The sequence below is a fragment of the Oncorhynchus mykiss genome, chromosome 11 (genome assembly GCF_057628025.1).
Source record: "Oncorhynchus mykiss isolate SJ-2025 chromosome 11, ASM5762802v1, whole genome shotgun sequence".
In the NCBI taxonomy this organism is placed as follows: domain Eukaryota; kingdom Metazoa; phylum Chordata; class Actinopteri; order Salmoniformes; family Salmonidae; genus Oncorhynchus; species Oncorhynchus mykiss.
In genome coordinates, this window is record NC_143032.1 from 60,294,117 (window position 1) to 60,311,918 (window position 17,802).

At 42.5% G+C, this 17,802-nt stretch overlaps 1 protein-coding gene and 1 long non-coding RNA gene across 5 annotated transcripts in view; both read right to left on the minus strand.

The window, feature by feature from the left end:
• LOC110536049 (putative E3 ubiquitin-protein ligase HECTD4) overlaps window positions 1-14,666 on the minus strand; it is an 80,108-nt gene extending 65,442 nt beyond the window's left edge. For 2 of the 3 annotated variants that reach the window (XM_036935890.2, XM_036935889.2), the window contains exon 1: window positions 12,228-12,917. In XM_036935890.2, the coding sequence (XP_036791785.2) occupies window positions 12,228-12,374 (147 nt within the window). In that variant the 5' untranslated portion in view covers window positions 12,375-12,917. Of the gene's footprint in view, window positions 1-12,227; window positions 12,918-14,535 lie in introns of those variants that run through there. The other variant, XM_036935888.2, reaches the window with a different exon arrangement.
• Window positions 56-9,339, minus strand: LOC149979651 (uncharacterized). 2 transcript variants are annotated; one of them, XR_016484617.1, is made up of 4 exons: window positions 2,224-9,339; window positions 1,813-2,042; window positions 1,454-1,685; window positions 56-1,370 (listed from the first exon to the last, which is right to left on the minus strand). It is a non-coding gene; the product is annotated as an uncharacterized LOC149979651 (long non-coding RNA). The 2 variants fall into 2 exon arrangements; XR_016484618.1 differs by having other exon boundaries at window positions 1,478-1,685; window positions 2,224-5,792.
• Window positions 14,667-17,802: the final 3,136 nt, after the last annotated feature.

Sequence of the window (17,802 nt, forward strand, 5' to 3'; positions counted from 1 at the left end):
ACAAACTTAAATAAGCAAGAGCAAGATTTGAAACAAAATGTTAATATATTGATCAAGAGTTAATCAAATCAAGTTTATTTGTAGAGCACATTTAAAAACAACTGTAGTTGACCAAAAGTGCTGTACAGAGTGCAAAAACACCAAACATTGGGCACACAATGAAATAAACAAAACATAAAAGATACAATGAATAAGAGTACATAGAAGTGAAAACAGGGCAACAGCAATGGTAAAATACAATTATGAGAAGTACAGTGGACATAGAACTGGTGCTCTCCTGATACAAAGGGGAAACAGGGGAAGCAGGTCTACAAATCTTTTACTTTGATTAGAAATACCCTGATTAAATACAGGTAAAAAAAAAGAGGCTTATCAGATGCTGGTTAATTGTGGCTGTGGCTAGATTTCATTTCCCAGCCTGAACACAACAGAAGAAGTCTTGAACTCAAAATTCTACTGAAGTATTTGCTATTAAATGTACTTAAGGATCAAACATAAAAGTACATTTGAAGGTTTTGTAAACCTATCAGATGCTTAATCATTTTAATCAACTTAAACCTCAGAACTCCTCACCCTCTCTTTGCATGGTCCATGAAGTCTGGCCTCCTGCTCCTGACAGAGTCCTGGTGTCACAGCATCAATACTTGTAAAGGATCATACTCCCTGATCTCTGGAGAGGACAGCTGGACCATAAGGAGATCTGACAGTGTGTCAGACTTTAGGTTGGACCGCCAATCGGTTTTCACCTGTTTCATGGTATTAAAACCTCTTTCACATTCAGCTATGGAGGTAGGGAAGGACAGGACCAGGTCAACAAATGCCAGAAAACCAGGACAGGAATCATGATGGCTCCTGTTGACAAGGAACCAGGACATCTTCTGCAGGGACTGGGACTCTTGGTACATCAGCACCTTCAGGACGGTTCACTGGTCAGGTATCCTTTCAACATGGATGCCAGAGGTCTCCAGGACAGTCCACTGGTCAGGGATCCTTTCAACATGGATGCCAGAGGTCTCCAGGACAGTTCACTGGTCAGGGATCCTTTCAACATGGATGTCAGAGGTCTCCATGACAGTCCAGTGGTCAGGGATCCTTTCAACATGGATGCCAGAGGTCTCCATGACAGTCCACTGGTCAGGGATCCTTTCAACATGGATGCCAGAGGTCTCCAGGACAGTTCACTGGTCAGGGATCCTTTCAACATGGATGCCAGAGGTCTCCAGGACAGTTCACTGGTCAGGGATCCTTTCAACATGGATGCCAGAGGTCTCCAGGACAGGAAGTGGTCAGGGATCCTTTCAACTTGGATGCCTGAGGTCTCCAGGACAGGAAGTGGTCCACCACGGTTTCCAGTTCAGTGTCTCCAAAATCTAGAATAATTAAATACATTACAACAAGCATCATGCAGTTTTAATTCTCAAACTATAAAAATATGATAATGAACCTGACTGACCTGTAATACAAAACATAAAGTAACCTGCTGATGCATCTCCTGACACTGGCCAGTTGGTGAAGCTGACCAGCTTGGTGGCACACAGGACCCTCACACTGGCATCCTGGAACCTGTCAGTCATACTCTCGACTAGCCTGTCAAGCATTATGTCTTGTGACATGACGAGGGTCTTGCTGTCACCTCTGGTCAGCAAAATTCCCTCATATCTGTGGCCTTCATCATGGGCCCTTCTCTGATGATAAAAGGCCATCCTTTCAGAATTTTCCTTTACAACACACTCTCACTCTCTCTCCCACTCTTATTAACATAATCCTTTCTCTTAAGTTAAGTATTTCTTATCGCAGTTTAAATAAACATACCTGGTTTTGTACTTCTTAAGTACTGCCTGTTTTGAGCACAAGGAGCTGTGGGCTTCTGCTATGGTGATGGTGGACCTCTGCAGACAGTCAGACAGGTTGCTCAGGTGTGTTAGAGTGTCATGCAGGAAGCCACAGAAGTGGATAACAACAGCCTCTCTTGCAGTACTGTAGTATTTCCTCGCCTTGGCCTGCTGGACACCTCTGGCATTTTGGGCATCAGCAGATTGAATCTGAAATACATAAAGAACAAATAGACAATTAATTGCTATCCAAAAAAAACTATTAGATATGACACATTTTATCAGTGCATAAAGCATTGAAACATGATGTAACCGTGTTTGTTGTTTTTTACATGACATTACATATTGATGATGACTTTGAGTACTTAGCATAGCAATCTAGAGCCACTACCTGTTCCAGGTGCTGGACAAGCCACTGGTAACCTCGCAGGAAGTGGTCCAGTGCACGCAATAGGTGTAAACTCTTTGGCCTGCTTCTCATTTCTATATGTTGAGCCCACAGTGATTCCTTTTTTTCCCCATCCAAACTGCAAAAATGAAACATCAATTAATTCAATAATAATTAAAATATACAATCATGTTATCCAATATAGCTGGCAGTTGATTGTGCAAAATTAGCCTTCTACCCTTTGTTTCCTTAAGAATCAACACGATAAGGCTAGTAAAGTCAATTGTGCCACAATGCTTTAAAATGTAACCAGCATCTGGAGACAAACATTAACATATTATGTTAGAGCCATAGGAAAGCATGGAGATCCATGTCAGCATTAGTAGGCCTATAATTCTGGAATTTATACACTATTTTGAGGTGAACCAAAGCTTATCAACGGCTGAGAAATAACCTACAATACTGGACCACGTCTGCTAAATAGACTTAAAAACTCGCTACAAAAAGTACTAGTCTAGCTACAAGAGTAACAACATTTTCACTTACTCACACATCCACTCCAAGTCAGTAAGTGGTCTCACCTTCTTGCCAATGGCATGTACAGTCCTAAACAGTATCTTCATCTTCGTGCTGGTCTGCTCTGACATTGCCATTAGCGCCATCACAGAGGGTGTCAAGAGGAGAGGCTCCGATTGAGGCCGGGACATAGACACGCAGGCAATGTGACACTTGCTGTGTGCATGGTCACAAATGTTCTCCAGCTTCATAATTTTCATTCTGATGACAAATTAGTTGTTTCTGCTTTTATCTTTAGCATACTGGCGACACACAGAACAACTCATCACCACAGCCTCCGCATCATACTGTAGCCAGCCTCTTGAAACTCCATCTCCAAACCTCCATTTCTCATAGAACTCTTTGTGATTCGTCCTCCTTTTCTTCGGTGGGTTTTTGTTTTAAAGGTTGGTTTACTCCAGGTAAATGTTGCCACATAACAGCTACAGTGCCTTGCGAAAGTATTCGGCCCTCTTGAACTTTGCGACCTTTTGCCACATTTCAGGCTTCAAACATAAAGATATAAAACTTTTGTTTTTTGTGAAGAATCAACAACAAGTGGGACACAATCATGAAGTGGAACGGCATTTATTGGATATTTCAAACTTTTTTAACAAATCAAAAACTGAAAAATTGGGCGTGCAAATTATTCAGCCCCTTTACTTTCAGTGCAGCAAACTCTCTCCAGAAGTTCAGTGAGGATCTCTGAATGATCCACTGTTGACCTAAATGACTAATGATGATAAATACAATCCACCTGTGTGTAAGTCTCCGTATAAATGCACCTGCACTGTGATAGTCTCAGAGGTCCGTTAAAAGCGCAGAGAGCATCATGAAGAACAAGGAACACACCAGGCAGGTCCGAGATACTGTTGTGAAGAAGTTTAAAGCTGGATTTGGATACAAAAAGATTTCCCAAGCTTTAAACATCCCAAGGAGCACTGTGCAAGCGATAATATTGAAATGGAAGGAGTATCAGACCACTGCAAATCTACCAAGACCTGACCGTCCCTCTAAACTCTCAGCTCATACAAGGAGAAGACTGATCAGAGATGCAGCCAAGAGGCCCATGATCACTCTGGATGAACTGCAGAGATCTACAGCTGAGGTGGGAGACTCTGTCCATAGGACAACAATCAGTCGTATATTGCACAAATCTGGCCTTTATGGAAGAGTGGCAAGAAGAAAGCCATTTCTTAAAGATATCCATAAAAAGTGTAGTTTAAAGTTTGCCACAAGCCACCTGGGAGACACACCAAACATGTGGAAGAAGGTGCTCTGGTCAGATGAAACCAAAATTGAACTTTTTGGCAACAATGCAAAACGTTATGTTTGGCGTAAAAGCAACACAGCTCATCACCCTGAACACACCATCCCCACTGTCAAACATGGTGGTGGCAGCATCATGGTTTGGGCCTGCTTTTCTTCAGCAGGGACAGGGAAGATTGTTAAAATTGATGGGAAGATGGATGGAGCCAAATACAGGACCATTCTGGAAGACAACCTGATGGAGTCTGCAAAAGACCTGAGACTGGGACGGAGATTAGTCTTCCAACAAGACAATGATCCAAAACATAAAGCAAAATCTACAATGGAATGGTTCAAAAATAAACATATCCAGGTGTTAGAATGGCCAAGTCAAAGTCCAGACCTGAATCCAATCGAGAATCTGTGGAAAGAACTGAAAACTGCTGTTCACAAATGCTCTCCATCCAACCTCACTGAGCTCGAGCTGTTTTGCAAGGAGGAATGGGGAAAAAATTTCAGTCTCTCGATGTGCAAAACTGATAGAGACATACCCCAAGCGACTTACAGCTGTAATCGCAGCAAAAGGTGGCGCTACAAAGTATTAACTTAAGGGGGCTGAATAATTTTGCACGCCCAATTTTTCAGTTTTTGATTTGTTAAAAAAGTTTGAAATATCCAATAAATGTCGTTCCACTTCATGATTGTGTCCCACTTGTTGTTGATTCTTCACAAAAAAATACAGTTTTATATCTTTATGTTTGAAGCCTGAAATGTGGCAAAAGGTCACAAAGTTCAAGGGGGCCGAATACTTTCGCAAGGCACTGTATTTAATGAACAGGAGCTAGCAGCAGACCCGTGGCAAGTGAGCGATGTCGAGTAGCCGATGTCCCGTACGGTAAACAGTGCCGTGAAACTAGAGCACTAGAGACAGTCTGTGGTAAGCTGGCAAACATAATTTCCTCCGAGCCATCATGCCAGATATTTTATTACATGGCTATTTTGGTACAAACATTCACCCTCCTGTGTGGCGGACAGCCTTCTGAGATTCTCGCCAAATGGAAAATCTACCTGCATTTGGCGGGTGTTCATTTCGAACTGTGCTCATGGGGCTGACATCGCTGGCCCAAATGTCAGTCGTAAAGCTAATAGCAGTGACGCCAATAGCAAGTAGCTCATGGATGTGTGTTTCAACAATACTGTGTAACTACGGTAGGGCAACATCTGAAAAATAGAGCCTATTTTGTAGTGTGTAAAGGGGCTCGAGGTGCTCAACCAGTCAGCAAAAGCCAACATCATCCACAACAGAGAACGGTTGATTGTCAAGGGCCATGAATTCCATTATCTTGGCGTTAATGGATTTCACCTTTGAGTTGTCTCACTGATATTCTCTCTCTCTTTCAAATGACTGCTTGACTTGAACTGGTTTGGTTTTTTTCTGCTTTTATTCTAAGTAGTCGCTGAACGTCTGGGGGTGATGCACTTTCAAATGAGTAATTAGGTTTGTGGTATTGAAAGATTTCACTTTCTCCCCTCTGGAAATAATAGCAGCACAAACATTGCATATGGCCTTTTTGTTATCTTCCTTTGAAACTTCAAAATAAATCCACACAGCAGACATTGTGGGCTAGGTTAGGAAGGCTGTGTTGCACGTGTAGCGCTGTATTCTCCGTGGCGTCATTACGTTATCTACCTACGTTATATAGGTATGCACATTAGCTTTGACATCAGTTTTGCACATCGGCATTAAACTAGACATCGGGCCGATGCCGACATTTTTAGCTAATATCGTCCGATTCCGATATGCTTACCGATATATCGTGCATCCCTACAATTTATGAAAGATGCCAAAACTTAAGATAACAATAGATGGCGAAGTCAAAGACAGGCCAGTGGTTCCCATCTGTGGCGAAGTTCTCCCTAAATCAATGCTTATGACTATCCAGCTCGAAAACCAGCCATAAGCCTTGTTCACATTGGCAGTTTGAAGTAACTCAAATCCAATTTTTTTGCATATCCGATTCCGTTCTTTTTCCTGCAGTCTGAACAGCAAAAAGGGCACAAAGTATCAGATATTTCGCGCCACATTTCAAACCATCTTCGTAGGTGCTAGATAACGTTACTCTTAACAGTTTGACAAGAACATGTGTTAGCTATCTAGCTTGTTTATTGTTTACAAAACAAATGTGTGAATGCACAAGAAAGTTAAACAGCTACCTAAGCTAAGTGACTGCTGTGGTTAGCCAAAAAGAAGTCATTTTGAAAGTTGGATCATCTTATCCTTTGAGGCTTTAAAGAGTGTACTTACACTATGACTTTGAACATTCAAAGCAAATGAGAAATGTCAATGGCAGGCATTGTTGTTACCTTAGAAGTTATTTAGCAAGCTAAGTGATAGGAAGCATGAGTACCACTAAGCAGCTTACACCACAGCACACACACCCGCAGTTAATATAACAACTAGTGTAGCCATGTCAGCAAATGATTGCTGTCTGAACACACAAATCAAATTTGGTCACTTGTAACTTGCTGTTTGGACAGTCAGTACTCCAAAACAGATTTGAAAAACAAAACTGATTTGAGCATTAAGGATTGCAGTGTGAACAAGGCTATAGAGCGAGCTGGCTAATCTTTTGAAGATGGTGTACAAAAAAATATATAAAAAGCAACCGATAACATTAGCTAGCTAGATAAGGTTAGCAAGACAGCATGCTAACCCTAGCTAGATAAGGTTAGCAATATAGCATGCTAGCTAGCCAGCCTGACAGCTATTAGTGACTGACAGCTGTTTGTTGATGTTTATCAACTCCACATGGAAATTATCACACCCAATTCATGAATAAGTAGCCTTTGTTATTCTTTGGAGGTAGAACCGAAACATGCATCTTTGGAGGTAGAACCGAAACATGCATCTCATGTGGGGGGGACCCACCTCATTATACACTGATTCGTGCAGGCCGGTTTATCTCCTTCTCACATAAGAGTGAGGTTAGTGAGAGCAGGGGGAGGGTGGACAGTGGTGACAGTACAATAACCAGACACACTGCAGATGCTCAGGTTACATTCCATCCATACTTCCACTGCAGAGAGGACAAGCAACACATACTTGTCCTGTACTGCCATTGAACCAATAGTACTGCGCTCTTCTGAGGAGTGGCATGGGCAATATGGGCTTTGCTTTGACCTCCACCCGTCAGACCCAGAGCTAATCCAGTCCCACTATGAAACAGCATAAACAAGATGTCACACTACTGCACCTGGGGCACAGGTCTATGGCTAGCTAGCACAGCTGCTCCATCGCCCCAGTCATTGCTCCATCCGTATGAAAAATAAGAACATTTTAGAAGCAGGAGGTGTACGCAGTGAAGTCTAGTCCTCTCAGGTTGATTCATTCTCCGTGTTCCTCTGTAGCATGCCATCTGTCTGTTACCATCTATCAATCTATGTCCCATTTATTTGTCTGTTTAGGTCTACCATTACTTATTTGGTTTAAAAATACGGAGCGTGCAAAAATTGTGCATCGGCCATTTCACGTGCACTAGGCTTCATTGCAAAGTTTATTTTGGTCATTACATTTACTATTAGATTAATACCTGGCTACTAGCAGTAGGTGTTATAGTTAGTGATCGAGCGAATGTGTTTTGAGTTTCCACTTCCTCAGGTGGTGAATGAGCACCAACTGAATTAGGCCTATATAATATTAATGCACATAAAGATGAAGACAAATTCATGTCTATTAAACAAACAAATCAGACCCTATTTTGACAGTAAAATAACACAAATAGCCTAATTGTCAACCTAAATTCATGACGATCACTGGATTAAGTTGCACAACAAAATATTTTGAATCAAGCATTCATGCTTGGAAATGTTAGATGTAACAACTTATTTACTTAATACCATCTCCGTAGTCTATTACACTTCTTAAAGTATTGTGAATGACTTTATAAGATGAATGAAATTAATTATATTGTGCGACACAGCGAAACACATTTCTTGGGTGCCACCAAATCATGGGCTAGTCCCACCAACTGAAAAAGTTAGTGGCACCAGTGATACCAGGGGAAAATGTTCATCCGGAGCCATGATGATGTCAGGGTTGACTGGACAGGGCCTTTTAACATTAGAACCACCTGGCCTTTCAGCCTTCAAGTACCCACTAGAGAACATAGCTGGGCGTTCTATTTAGCATATGCATCAGCTGCATATCAACCCGCAAGGTGTACAAACATAAGCACCAACACTTGATAAATAGTGCATATTGTAAATGATGAATTGAATGAAATATAAACATTAAAAAGGATATGTTTTATATAATTCTACAAAGTCCTAGAAAAAACCTAGGCCTATAGCCTTTTTTCATTTACCTTACAATAAAAAAAAAACTATTTGATCAACTTTATTTGTAGATTTGATTAGTAATAGAGTTACAGTAATTAATGAAGTCCAGTTACAGCTTATTTTTGACAAAGTAGAAACTAAAAATATTATAATATAATAACCAGCCAGGTGCACAGGTGAAATTGTTTTCCATTTTCCTAAACAAAAGTACAAGAACAACTGTAGAGGATAAATAGCATAAAGAAATATTTTTGTTAATCTATTCATGACAAGATATAAAAAGTAATTTGTTGATTGTATGGGACACTGTATTGAGTCCTTATATGCGTGCCTTTACACATACATGAATCAATCTCCTCTTCATGCTTCGGGTGCACAGTCAGCACTAGAGGTCGACCGATGATGACTTTTCAACGCCGATACCGATTATTGGAGCACGAAAAAAGCCGATACTGATTAATCGGCCGATTATTTATTTATTTGTAATAATGCCAATTACAACAATACTGAATGAACACGTATTTATTTATTTTATTTTACTCCCCAATTTCGTGGTATCCAATTGTTTAGTAACTACTATCTTGTCTCATCGCTACAACTCCCATACAGGCTCGGGAGAGACGAAGGTTGAAGGTCATGCGTAATGAACACTTATTTTAACTTAATATAATACAACAATAAAATCAATTTAGCCTCAAGTAAATAATGAAACATGTTCAATTTGGTTTAAATAATGCAAAAACAAAGTGTTGGAGAAGAAAGTAAAAGTGCAATATGTGCTATGTAAGAAAGCTAACGTTTCAGTTCCTTGCTCAGAACATGAGAACATATGAAAGCGGGTGGTTCCTTTTAACACGAGTCTTCAATATTCCCAGGTAAGAAGTTTTAGGTTGTAGTTATAGGAATTATAGGACTATTTCCCTCTATACCATTTGTATTTCATTAACCTTTGACTATTAGATGTTCTTATTGGCACTTTAGTATTGCCAGTGTAAAAGTATAGCTTCCGTCCCTCTCCTCGCTCCTCCCTGGGCTTCGAACCAGCAACACAACGACAACAGCCACCATCGAAGCAGCGTTACCCATGCAGAGCAAGGGGAACAACGACTAGAAGGCTCAGAGCGAGTGACGTTTGAAACGCTATTAGCGCGCGCTAACTACTAGCCATTTCACTTCGGTTACACCAGCCTCATCTCGGGAGTTGATAGGCTTGAAGTCATAAACAGCGCAATGCTTGACGCACAACGAAGAGCTGCTGGCAAAACGCAAAGAAAGTGCTGTTTGAATGAATGTTTACGCGCCTGCTTCTGCCTACCACCGCTCAGTCAGATACTTAGATACTTGTATGCTCAGTCAGATTATATGCAACGCAGGACACGCTAGATAATATCTAGTAATATCATCAACCATGTGTAGTTAACTAGTGATTATGATTGATTGTTTTTTATAAGATAAGTTTAATGCTAGCTAGCAACTTTCTTTAGCTTACTGCATTACTCCACAAGGAGTGCAACGAGAAAGAGGCATTTCACTTCGGATTCCAATCTTGCAACCTTACAGTTTACTAGTCCAACGCAATCGGCGCCCAAAAATACCGATTTCCGATTGTTATGAAAACTTGAAATCAGCCCTAATTAATCGGCCATTCCGATTAATTGGTCTACCTCTAGTCAGCATACAGCGTTGGGGCTTTGTGTGAGCAAACCCCACCAACAAAATCCCACCACTGTGTGGGGCACTGCAGTTTTCATGGGCCTTGTTTCGTGTGCACCTGCCGCAGGTGTCGCATAATCTTTCTGAAGCGGTTGCGTGGAATGCTCCACCCCATACCTATCAGACCAAAATGACTCCACATCGACGCTCTTCCACCATGTGCCCCGCAGAACATATAAAGGTCCAATAAAATCTTTGAGTCCAGACACGTCCCACATACTGTTTCCTTTTCTGTGCGCATGAGCAACAGTTCAATCGCTGATGTGCTGCAACATCTACATGTCACATACCGTAAACTCGTCACTCCTTTCTTACCAAAACGTGCCATCCCACCCCGATTCTAGTCTCATCGTGGCAGTTGAGATCACCATCTCAGTTTGCTCTGTTCTGTTTTTTCTGCGGCGAGGTTCAGGCATCGGAGGCGAAGGATCGAAGTGAACATCAGAATCAGATGAAGACTCATCAGCAACGTCGATTTCAAGCTCAATATCCGATCCTCCATCCTACTCCAACTTATCGAAATGCTGCAGCATTTGCAATGCTGTCAGTGCGTACATTAGTTTGTTTCGGCTTGCCATTGTGAACTACACACATTGTATTTTGTACTCAGTGTCTGATTTGACTCTCAAGAGGGGAAATTATATACCATTTCCAGACTTTCATAATAAAATAATTAGACCACCCACAATTGTTCATCATCATTACACTATTGTTCTAAATTCAATCCTCATTATTCAGATAAAATTCAATCACCCGTTTCACCCTCCTCATCATTCAGTTCATTGAAGTCACATGCATCTGTTTCAATCTGATTTCTATCGCCCACTCATCCATTGAAAACAGAATAGCATATTTGTATTGTACGTTTAGTATGTTACTCTTTTTTGCTTAGTAGCCAGAGCAATGCTGCCGTGCGAGTGGTCTTGTGCTGAATGCATGGACAGCATAGAAATTCTTGAAAAAAGTTACATTTGGAAATCTTGAATTTTGAGATATTTGATTATGGTAAGTGTCGTAGAAACTGCAGAACATGCTCTTTCTGATACTATAGAAATCAAAATGTTTTATCTGCATGTGACTGAAGGAGGATTTGATAAAGTAAGCTGTGTGTGAATACTTTCTGAAGGAAGTGTAGATTAGGTGAAATAAAAAAATCTTTGTAATTAATTTTGAATTCAGGCTTTAACAACAGAATATAGAATAAGTCAAGGGGCGGCAGGTAGGCTCGTAGTTAGAGTGTTGGGCCAGTAACCGAAAGGTTGCTAGATCGAATCCCCGAGCTGACAAGGTAAAAATCTGTCGTTCTGCCCCTGAACAAGGCAGATAACCCACTCTTCCTAGGCCGCCATTGTAAATAAGAATTTGTTCTTAACTGACTTGCCAAGTTAAATAAAGGAAAAATAAAAATGAATACTTTCTAAAGGCACTGTCAAGCGTGCCAATGATGAAGCATTCTGTGCTGAACAAGACCTCTTGGCTACTTACTGGCTTGAGGAGCTTTCAAGAGCGCTGAATTTACTGTTTCCTATTGTATTTGTCCAGTTTGTGTGCCATGCCAATGTGCTTTGAATAATTTAAGTGAGAATAGGTCGGTGAGCTGATGAATACAACAATAATAGCCTGCCACCACTCAAGAGCACCCAATGTCTGGACCAGAGGGGACACGGTTCCCACAAAGGGTGGGGATTTAAAGGCCATGATAATAAGCTACCCTTGCTAGCTAGCTACGTCGTGAGTCATCATGCCTACACACTGTTATTCATATAGCAACTAACACTACATTATCTTCATATTATAGACTGTCTGCTAACTAGCCTGTTATTGTAAACAATGGTCAACGTTATGTTTCAATGTTCTCTTTAGTTAACTAGCGTAGTTATTGGTCATGCTCCTCGTCAAGCCGACGTTTGCGTCCTTAGCTAGATAATGTTACACATGGACATGACTAGCGAAACGTGTTGCTATTAATGTGACTTTATTCATATGGAATTATATAACTTGCTGCTTGGCAATCCCTACTAGTTAATGCTGAGCAAGTAGGTAGCTAGCGCTTAACAATTTATCTAGCTAAGTTAACTAACGTTAGCTGTGTTCGCTTCCTCCAAGAAAAAATTCAAAATGCAACCGTTGAGATGCAGACTAACAGTACTCACCTCCTGCTCAGTGTCCCCCTGCTCAGACAGACCGATTTCACTGGGCAGTTCAGCCAGATCCGTGACCCGAATCAGTCCATCGTGAAGGAAAATAGTCTCTTCCTTCACTGACAACCACTGGGACGAATCCACGGCCCCGGAGCCCATCTCTCTCTCCTCCGAGAAAAATGCCAGAAAGGTCGAACATTAAAACAAATCCAATCCGAAATGACAACAACACTACCCGACAGACATGCTGTCAGTCAGATGAGAAACTCAGACCTACTCCGACCCAGCTAGCTAGCTTGGTAACGCCAATCGTACTACCAAATATTTGTGGGTACCACTTTGCTGCTACGGGTGCTAGCTATCGAGGCTTGCTAGCGAACATAGGTCGGCCAGCTGATCGCACTGTGTGGGGCAGGTTCTTTCTTCCGCTACCAACTGTACCATTGAGCATATCGTACTGTCTTTACAGAGCAGTGGGCGTGACACTGTCTCTAAACCGTAATATTTAGAGCATAGTTTAGTAATTGCCTGCCTTCTCCAGCTGAACACGAAGTCTGAGCATAACCAAAACACGATAAGAATGCAGGAAAAACGGCTCCGATGGTGGTCCAACAACTGATTATTAGTAGCCGGACAGATAATGGAAACCCCACAGTTGTCGGTGAGACGCCATGTTTCTTAGGCCAACAGTTACTGTTCCCAGCATACATTGCGCTTTAGCCTACAATAAACACGTCAACAAATTGAACCACCAAAATATAATTTATTATCAATACTAAGATTGTATGTATGTATCGTCATAGTTTGTGGTTTCATTTGTACATTTTCTGATTGCGGTGACAATGTAGGTAAATTATGATAATCTGACACAATATTCAAAGCAAAAAGCCTTTAGGTATGAAGTGCAGCACTGTTTACACTACACAATTCAACATTATCCACTGATGACACTCAAATTAAGAAACAATTATTAATTAATATGTGTAAAGATAGGTGGTCAATCGCCTTACTTTTAAAAGTACGAGGGCGCCACCTCCTGAGCATTTTTTAAGGCTCTTGGCTGAAAGATAGTGCACCTTTACAACATTAGGGAAATTTGTAATCTGAGATAACGAAAAACAGAGATTGGTTATATTTAAGTATTTTAATCGAGAAGTACATAGACTTAATATAAATATATTAAATGAAAACCATTTGTCAGGGGTCTTCTCACAAGTCACAACTCTAGTTTTCATTTAGTTATTATCCAGTTATTATCATTATTTACAGTTGAGATCAAATGTTTAGGGTTTGGATCTGGATGGTATTTCGAGCAGCAACTCAAGTCCGTTTTGCATAAGGCTTGCAAAACGTACAGGTTGATGTTAGACAGATGTATTGCATACTGTATACACGATACAAAATTATTCCCATTCTGGTAACTGGTAAGGGTGCTGATGTTTGGGAGACATCAGCCTAGGTTTTTTTGGGGCTCAATGATCCTTAGACATAGTCTCTAGAGGCGAACAGGAGTCCCTCTTTTTGTATCTTTACTTGTGCCCTGAGCATTGTCTTCCTCTTGCCTCCATGTTTTAAAATACATGAATTAGTCCCACCCACAAAAAAAATATGTTTTTCTTTTATTTTTATAAAATAAAATATTATATGTTAACACTAGATCCCACAAGCACTGTTTCAACTGTGTACAGTATACTGCTATAGCCTATTTATTATTGTTATCACATTGACACAAGGTAGGACAGTGACACATTGCGTGTAACAATTAGCAATATCAGCTTTGTGAAGAGATCACATTAAAAAGTCTAAGGGGCAGTTGTGGCTCTTTGCAAATATATCACATGTTTTAATTGAGCCAACCTTTTCCCCAAAGACAGTCTTTTAAACTTCACACATCGAGGCAGAATAGAGACACAAAGTCCTGCAGGACGGATAGGAGAATCTTGGTCCTCTCCAAGTATCTGATCTGACCAGCCAGCAATGTGGTGAAGGAAGCGGAGAGAAATGGAGGGACAGAGGAGATCGATGATCCAAGTAGACAGTCAGTGGATAAGAATTAAGAGATGTTAAGAGAAATACGCAAACAATTTCAGAAAGGAAACACACAGTTTGTGTGTATATATACGTGTGTGTGTATGCATGTGTGTGTGTGTCAGAGATGTGATCATGCATAAAGTAATTATCTAATCCATTTAAAGGAAGGTAACTGCAAGTTAGAGCAGATCTTCTTAATTGACCACAGTGAAAGAGATCAATATAGAGCCACAAATGTGCCAGCTTGCAAGATTATACTGTATGTACCGGTATACGGCTACTGTCTCACCTGCGGGTGCAATCACAATGGTACAGTCTTTGATTCCATGTTGTGAAGATCATCTCTCTTCTCCAGAGGGGGAATGTTGTATTTACATTCATCCAAATGCTTGAGGGTCCCACAAAGATGCAGGCTATCTGTAACAGAGAATAAACAGAACATGCTGTAGCTACATGAGTCATGATGATATAACTGATAAATTACACAATTACGACCTTTCCCTTCAATCGGATCCATACTGCTTTATATCTATATAGACAAAGCCACATCGTTTGTTATCCTCCATGGCTGAATTTTTACTGAGGCAGTTTGTATTATACTTCACAACACAAAACCACTGTTTGTGACCAGGTGGTTTTCTTGGTTATAATATTGTCCATGCTATGGACCCTAACTATTCAAAACTACTTTCTTTACAGCTTTTTTCTATTTCGTAACCTCAGAGCACACAGACATGTCATTTGGGCGATGCCACTGAAATGTAACAAAAAAATATTTCAGGCTTTAGCAACTCTGTTCCCTCACAGACCGAATGACACACACATGCAATCCATGTAGTCTTCTTCTTCTTCTTCATCATCTTCTTCTATGATATCATGGCTGTCCGCAAACAATCGTTTAGGTGCATGCCGCCACCTACTGTGCTGGAATGTACGATCAATCATGATCTGCCCAATTCTGTACTACCATGAATAAAAATAATTTTAATCCCTACTAACTTCTACCAAACACTCTCACTCCCCCCAAAACCCCTCCCCAACCCCCCTAAACTTGATCTATATCATACTGAAACACTCCACCCTTGGGATTGTTCAGTATGACAACAACGATTTCAACAGCAACATCTGTTACCCCGAATATCTATTTTGCAGTCTCCACAATAATCTTCAACCTGGCATTTCTGCTTTCCACAACCCAAGTCGTATTGATAACCTTACCAATAAAAGCTATGAAGTCAACTTTATTCATTATCAAAGTGACCTTTGACACCGCACATTCATGAGCACAAGATTTCTGAACAGGCCTCCAAACCATGCCAGGACCAGAAGAAACACTAGACCTTTATTTCCTTTTTTTTGTCATTATTTAGTATGGTCAGGGCATGAGTTGGGGTGGGCAGTCTATGTTTGTTTTTCTATGATTTGGGTATTTCTATGGTTCGGCCTAGTATGGTTCTCAATCAGAGGCAGGTGTCATTAGTTGTCTCTGATTGAGAATCATACTTAGGTAGCCTGGGTTTCACTGTGTGTTTGTGGGTGATTGTTCCTGTCTCTGTGTTTGTACCAGATAGGGCTGTTTTGGTTTTTCACATTTCTTGTTTTGTTAGTCTGTTCATGTGTAGTCTTTATTAAAGAACCATGAATAGAAACCACACTGCATTTTGGTCCGCCACTCCTTCAAGTCAAGAAAACCGTTACAAAATCACCCACCACAACAGGACCAAGCGGCGTGGTAACAGGCAACAGCAACAGCGGCGCAAAGAGGAATGGATATGGGACGATGTATTGGACGGCAAGGGTTGCTACACATGGGATCCTTTTTCCTGGCGGGAAAGGATCGCCTTCCATGGGAACAGGTGGAGGCAGCCGGAGAGAGGAGCCGGCGATATGAGGGAACACGGCTGGCAAGTAAGCCCGAGAGGCAGCCCCAAAAATTTATTTGGGGGGGGGCACACAGGAACTATGGCAAAGCCAGGTAGGAGACCTGAGCCAACTTCCTGTGCTTACCGGGGGGCGAGATAGACCGGGCAGGCACCGTGTTATGCTGTGAAGCGCACGGTGTCCCCAGTGCGGGTGCATAGCCCGGTGCGGTACATTCCAGCTCCGCGTATCAGCCGGGCTAGAGTGGGCATCGAGCCAAGTGCCATGAAGCCGGCTCTACGCATCTGGTCTCCAGTGCGTCTCCTTGGGCAGGCTTACATGGCACCAGCCTTGCGCACGGTGTCACCGGTTCGCCTGCATAGCCCAGTGCGGGCTATTCCACCTCGCCACACTGGCAGGGCGACCGGGACCATTCAACCGGGTAAGGTTGGGCAGGCTCGGTGCTCAAGAGCTCCAGTGCGTCTGCACGGTCCGGTCTATCCGGTACCACCTCCACGCACCAGCCCTCCGGTGGCAGCCCCCCGCACCAGGCTGTCTCTCCGTCTCATCCTTACAGATGCTCCCGCCTGTCCAGCGCTGCCAGAGCCTTCCCCTCCAGCGTTGCCGGAGCCGCCCGTCTGCCCGGCGCCGCCTGAGCCGCCCGTCTGCCCGGCGCCGCCTGAGCCGCCCGTCTGCCAGGGGCCGCCAGTGCCGCCAGTCTGCCAGGGGCCGCCAGTGCCGCCAAGGGTTGCCATGGTTAGAAAGCCACGGAGGCGGACAATAAGGCGGACTAAGACGATGGTGAAGTGGGGTCCGCGTCCCGCGCCAGAGCCGCCACCGCGGACAGACGCCCACCCAGACCCTCCCCTATAGGTAAAGGTTTTGCGTCCGGAGTCCGCACCTTTGGGGGGGGGGGTGTACTGTCACGTTCTGACCTTTATTTCCTTTGTTTTGTCATTATTTAGTATGGTCAGGGCGTGAGTTGGGGTGGGCAGTCTGTTTGTTTTTCTATGATTTGGGTATTTCTATGGTTCGGCCTAGTATGGTTCTCAATCAGAGGCAGTTGTCATTAGTTGTCTCTGATTGAGAATCATACTTTTTGTATTTTTTTTATTTATTTTTATTTTACCCCCTTTTTCTCCCCAATTTCCCTCCACCTCCAAATCTATCCCGCTCCAGAGTACAGGTCTCGGTGTAACACTCATTCCTCCGACGATAAACCCGAATCCAACCATCACCCCAAAACCACGACTCGTCAGTGAAGAGCACTTTTGTGCCCATAGGCAAGAAGAGCACAGTTTGTGCCTATAGGCGACATTGTTGCCGGTGATGTCTGGTGAGGACCTGCCTTACAACAGGCCTACAAGCCCTCAGTCCAGCCTCTCTCAGCCTATTATGGACAGTCTGAGCACTGATGGAGGGATTGTGCGTTCCTGGTATAACTCAAGGTGTTGTTGTTGCCATCCTGTACCGCAGGTGTGATGTTTGGATGTACCGATCTTGTGCAGGTGTTGTTACACATGGTCTGCCACTACGAGGACGATCAGCTGTCCGTCCTGTCTGCCTGTAGCACCGTCTTAGGCGTCTCACAGTACGGACATTGCAATTTATTGCCCTGGCCACATCTGCAGTCCTCATGCCTCCTTGCAGCATGCCTAAGGCACATTCACGCAGATGAGCGGGGACCTTGGGCATT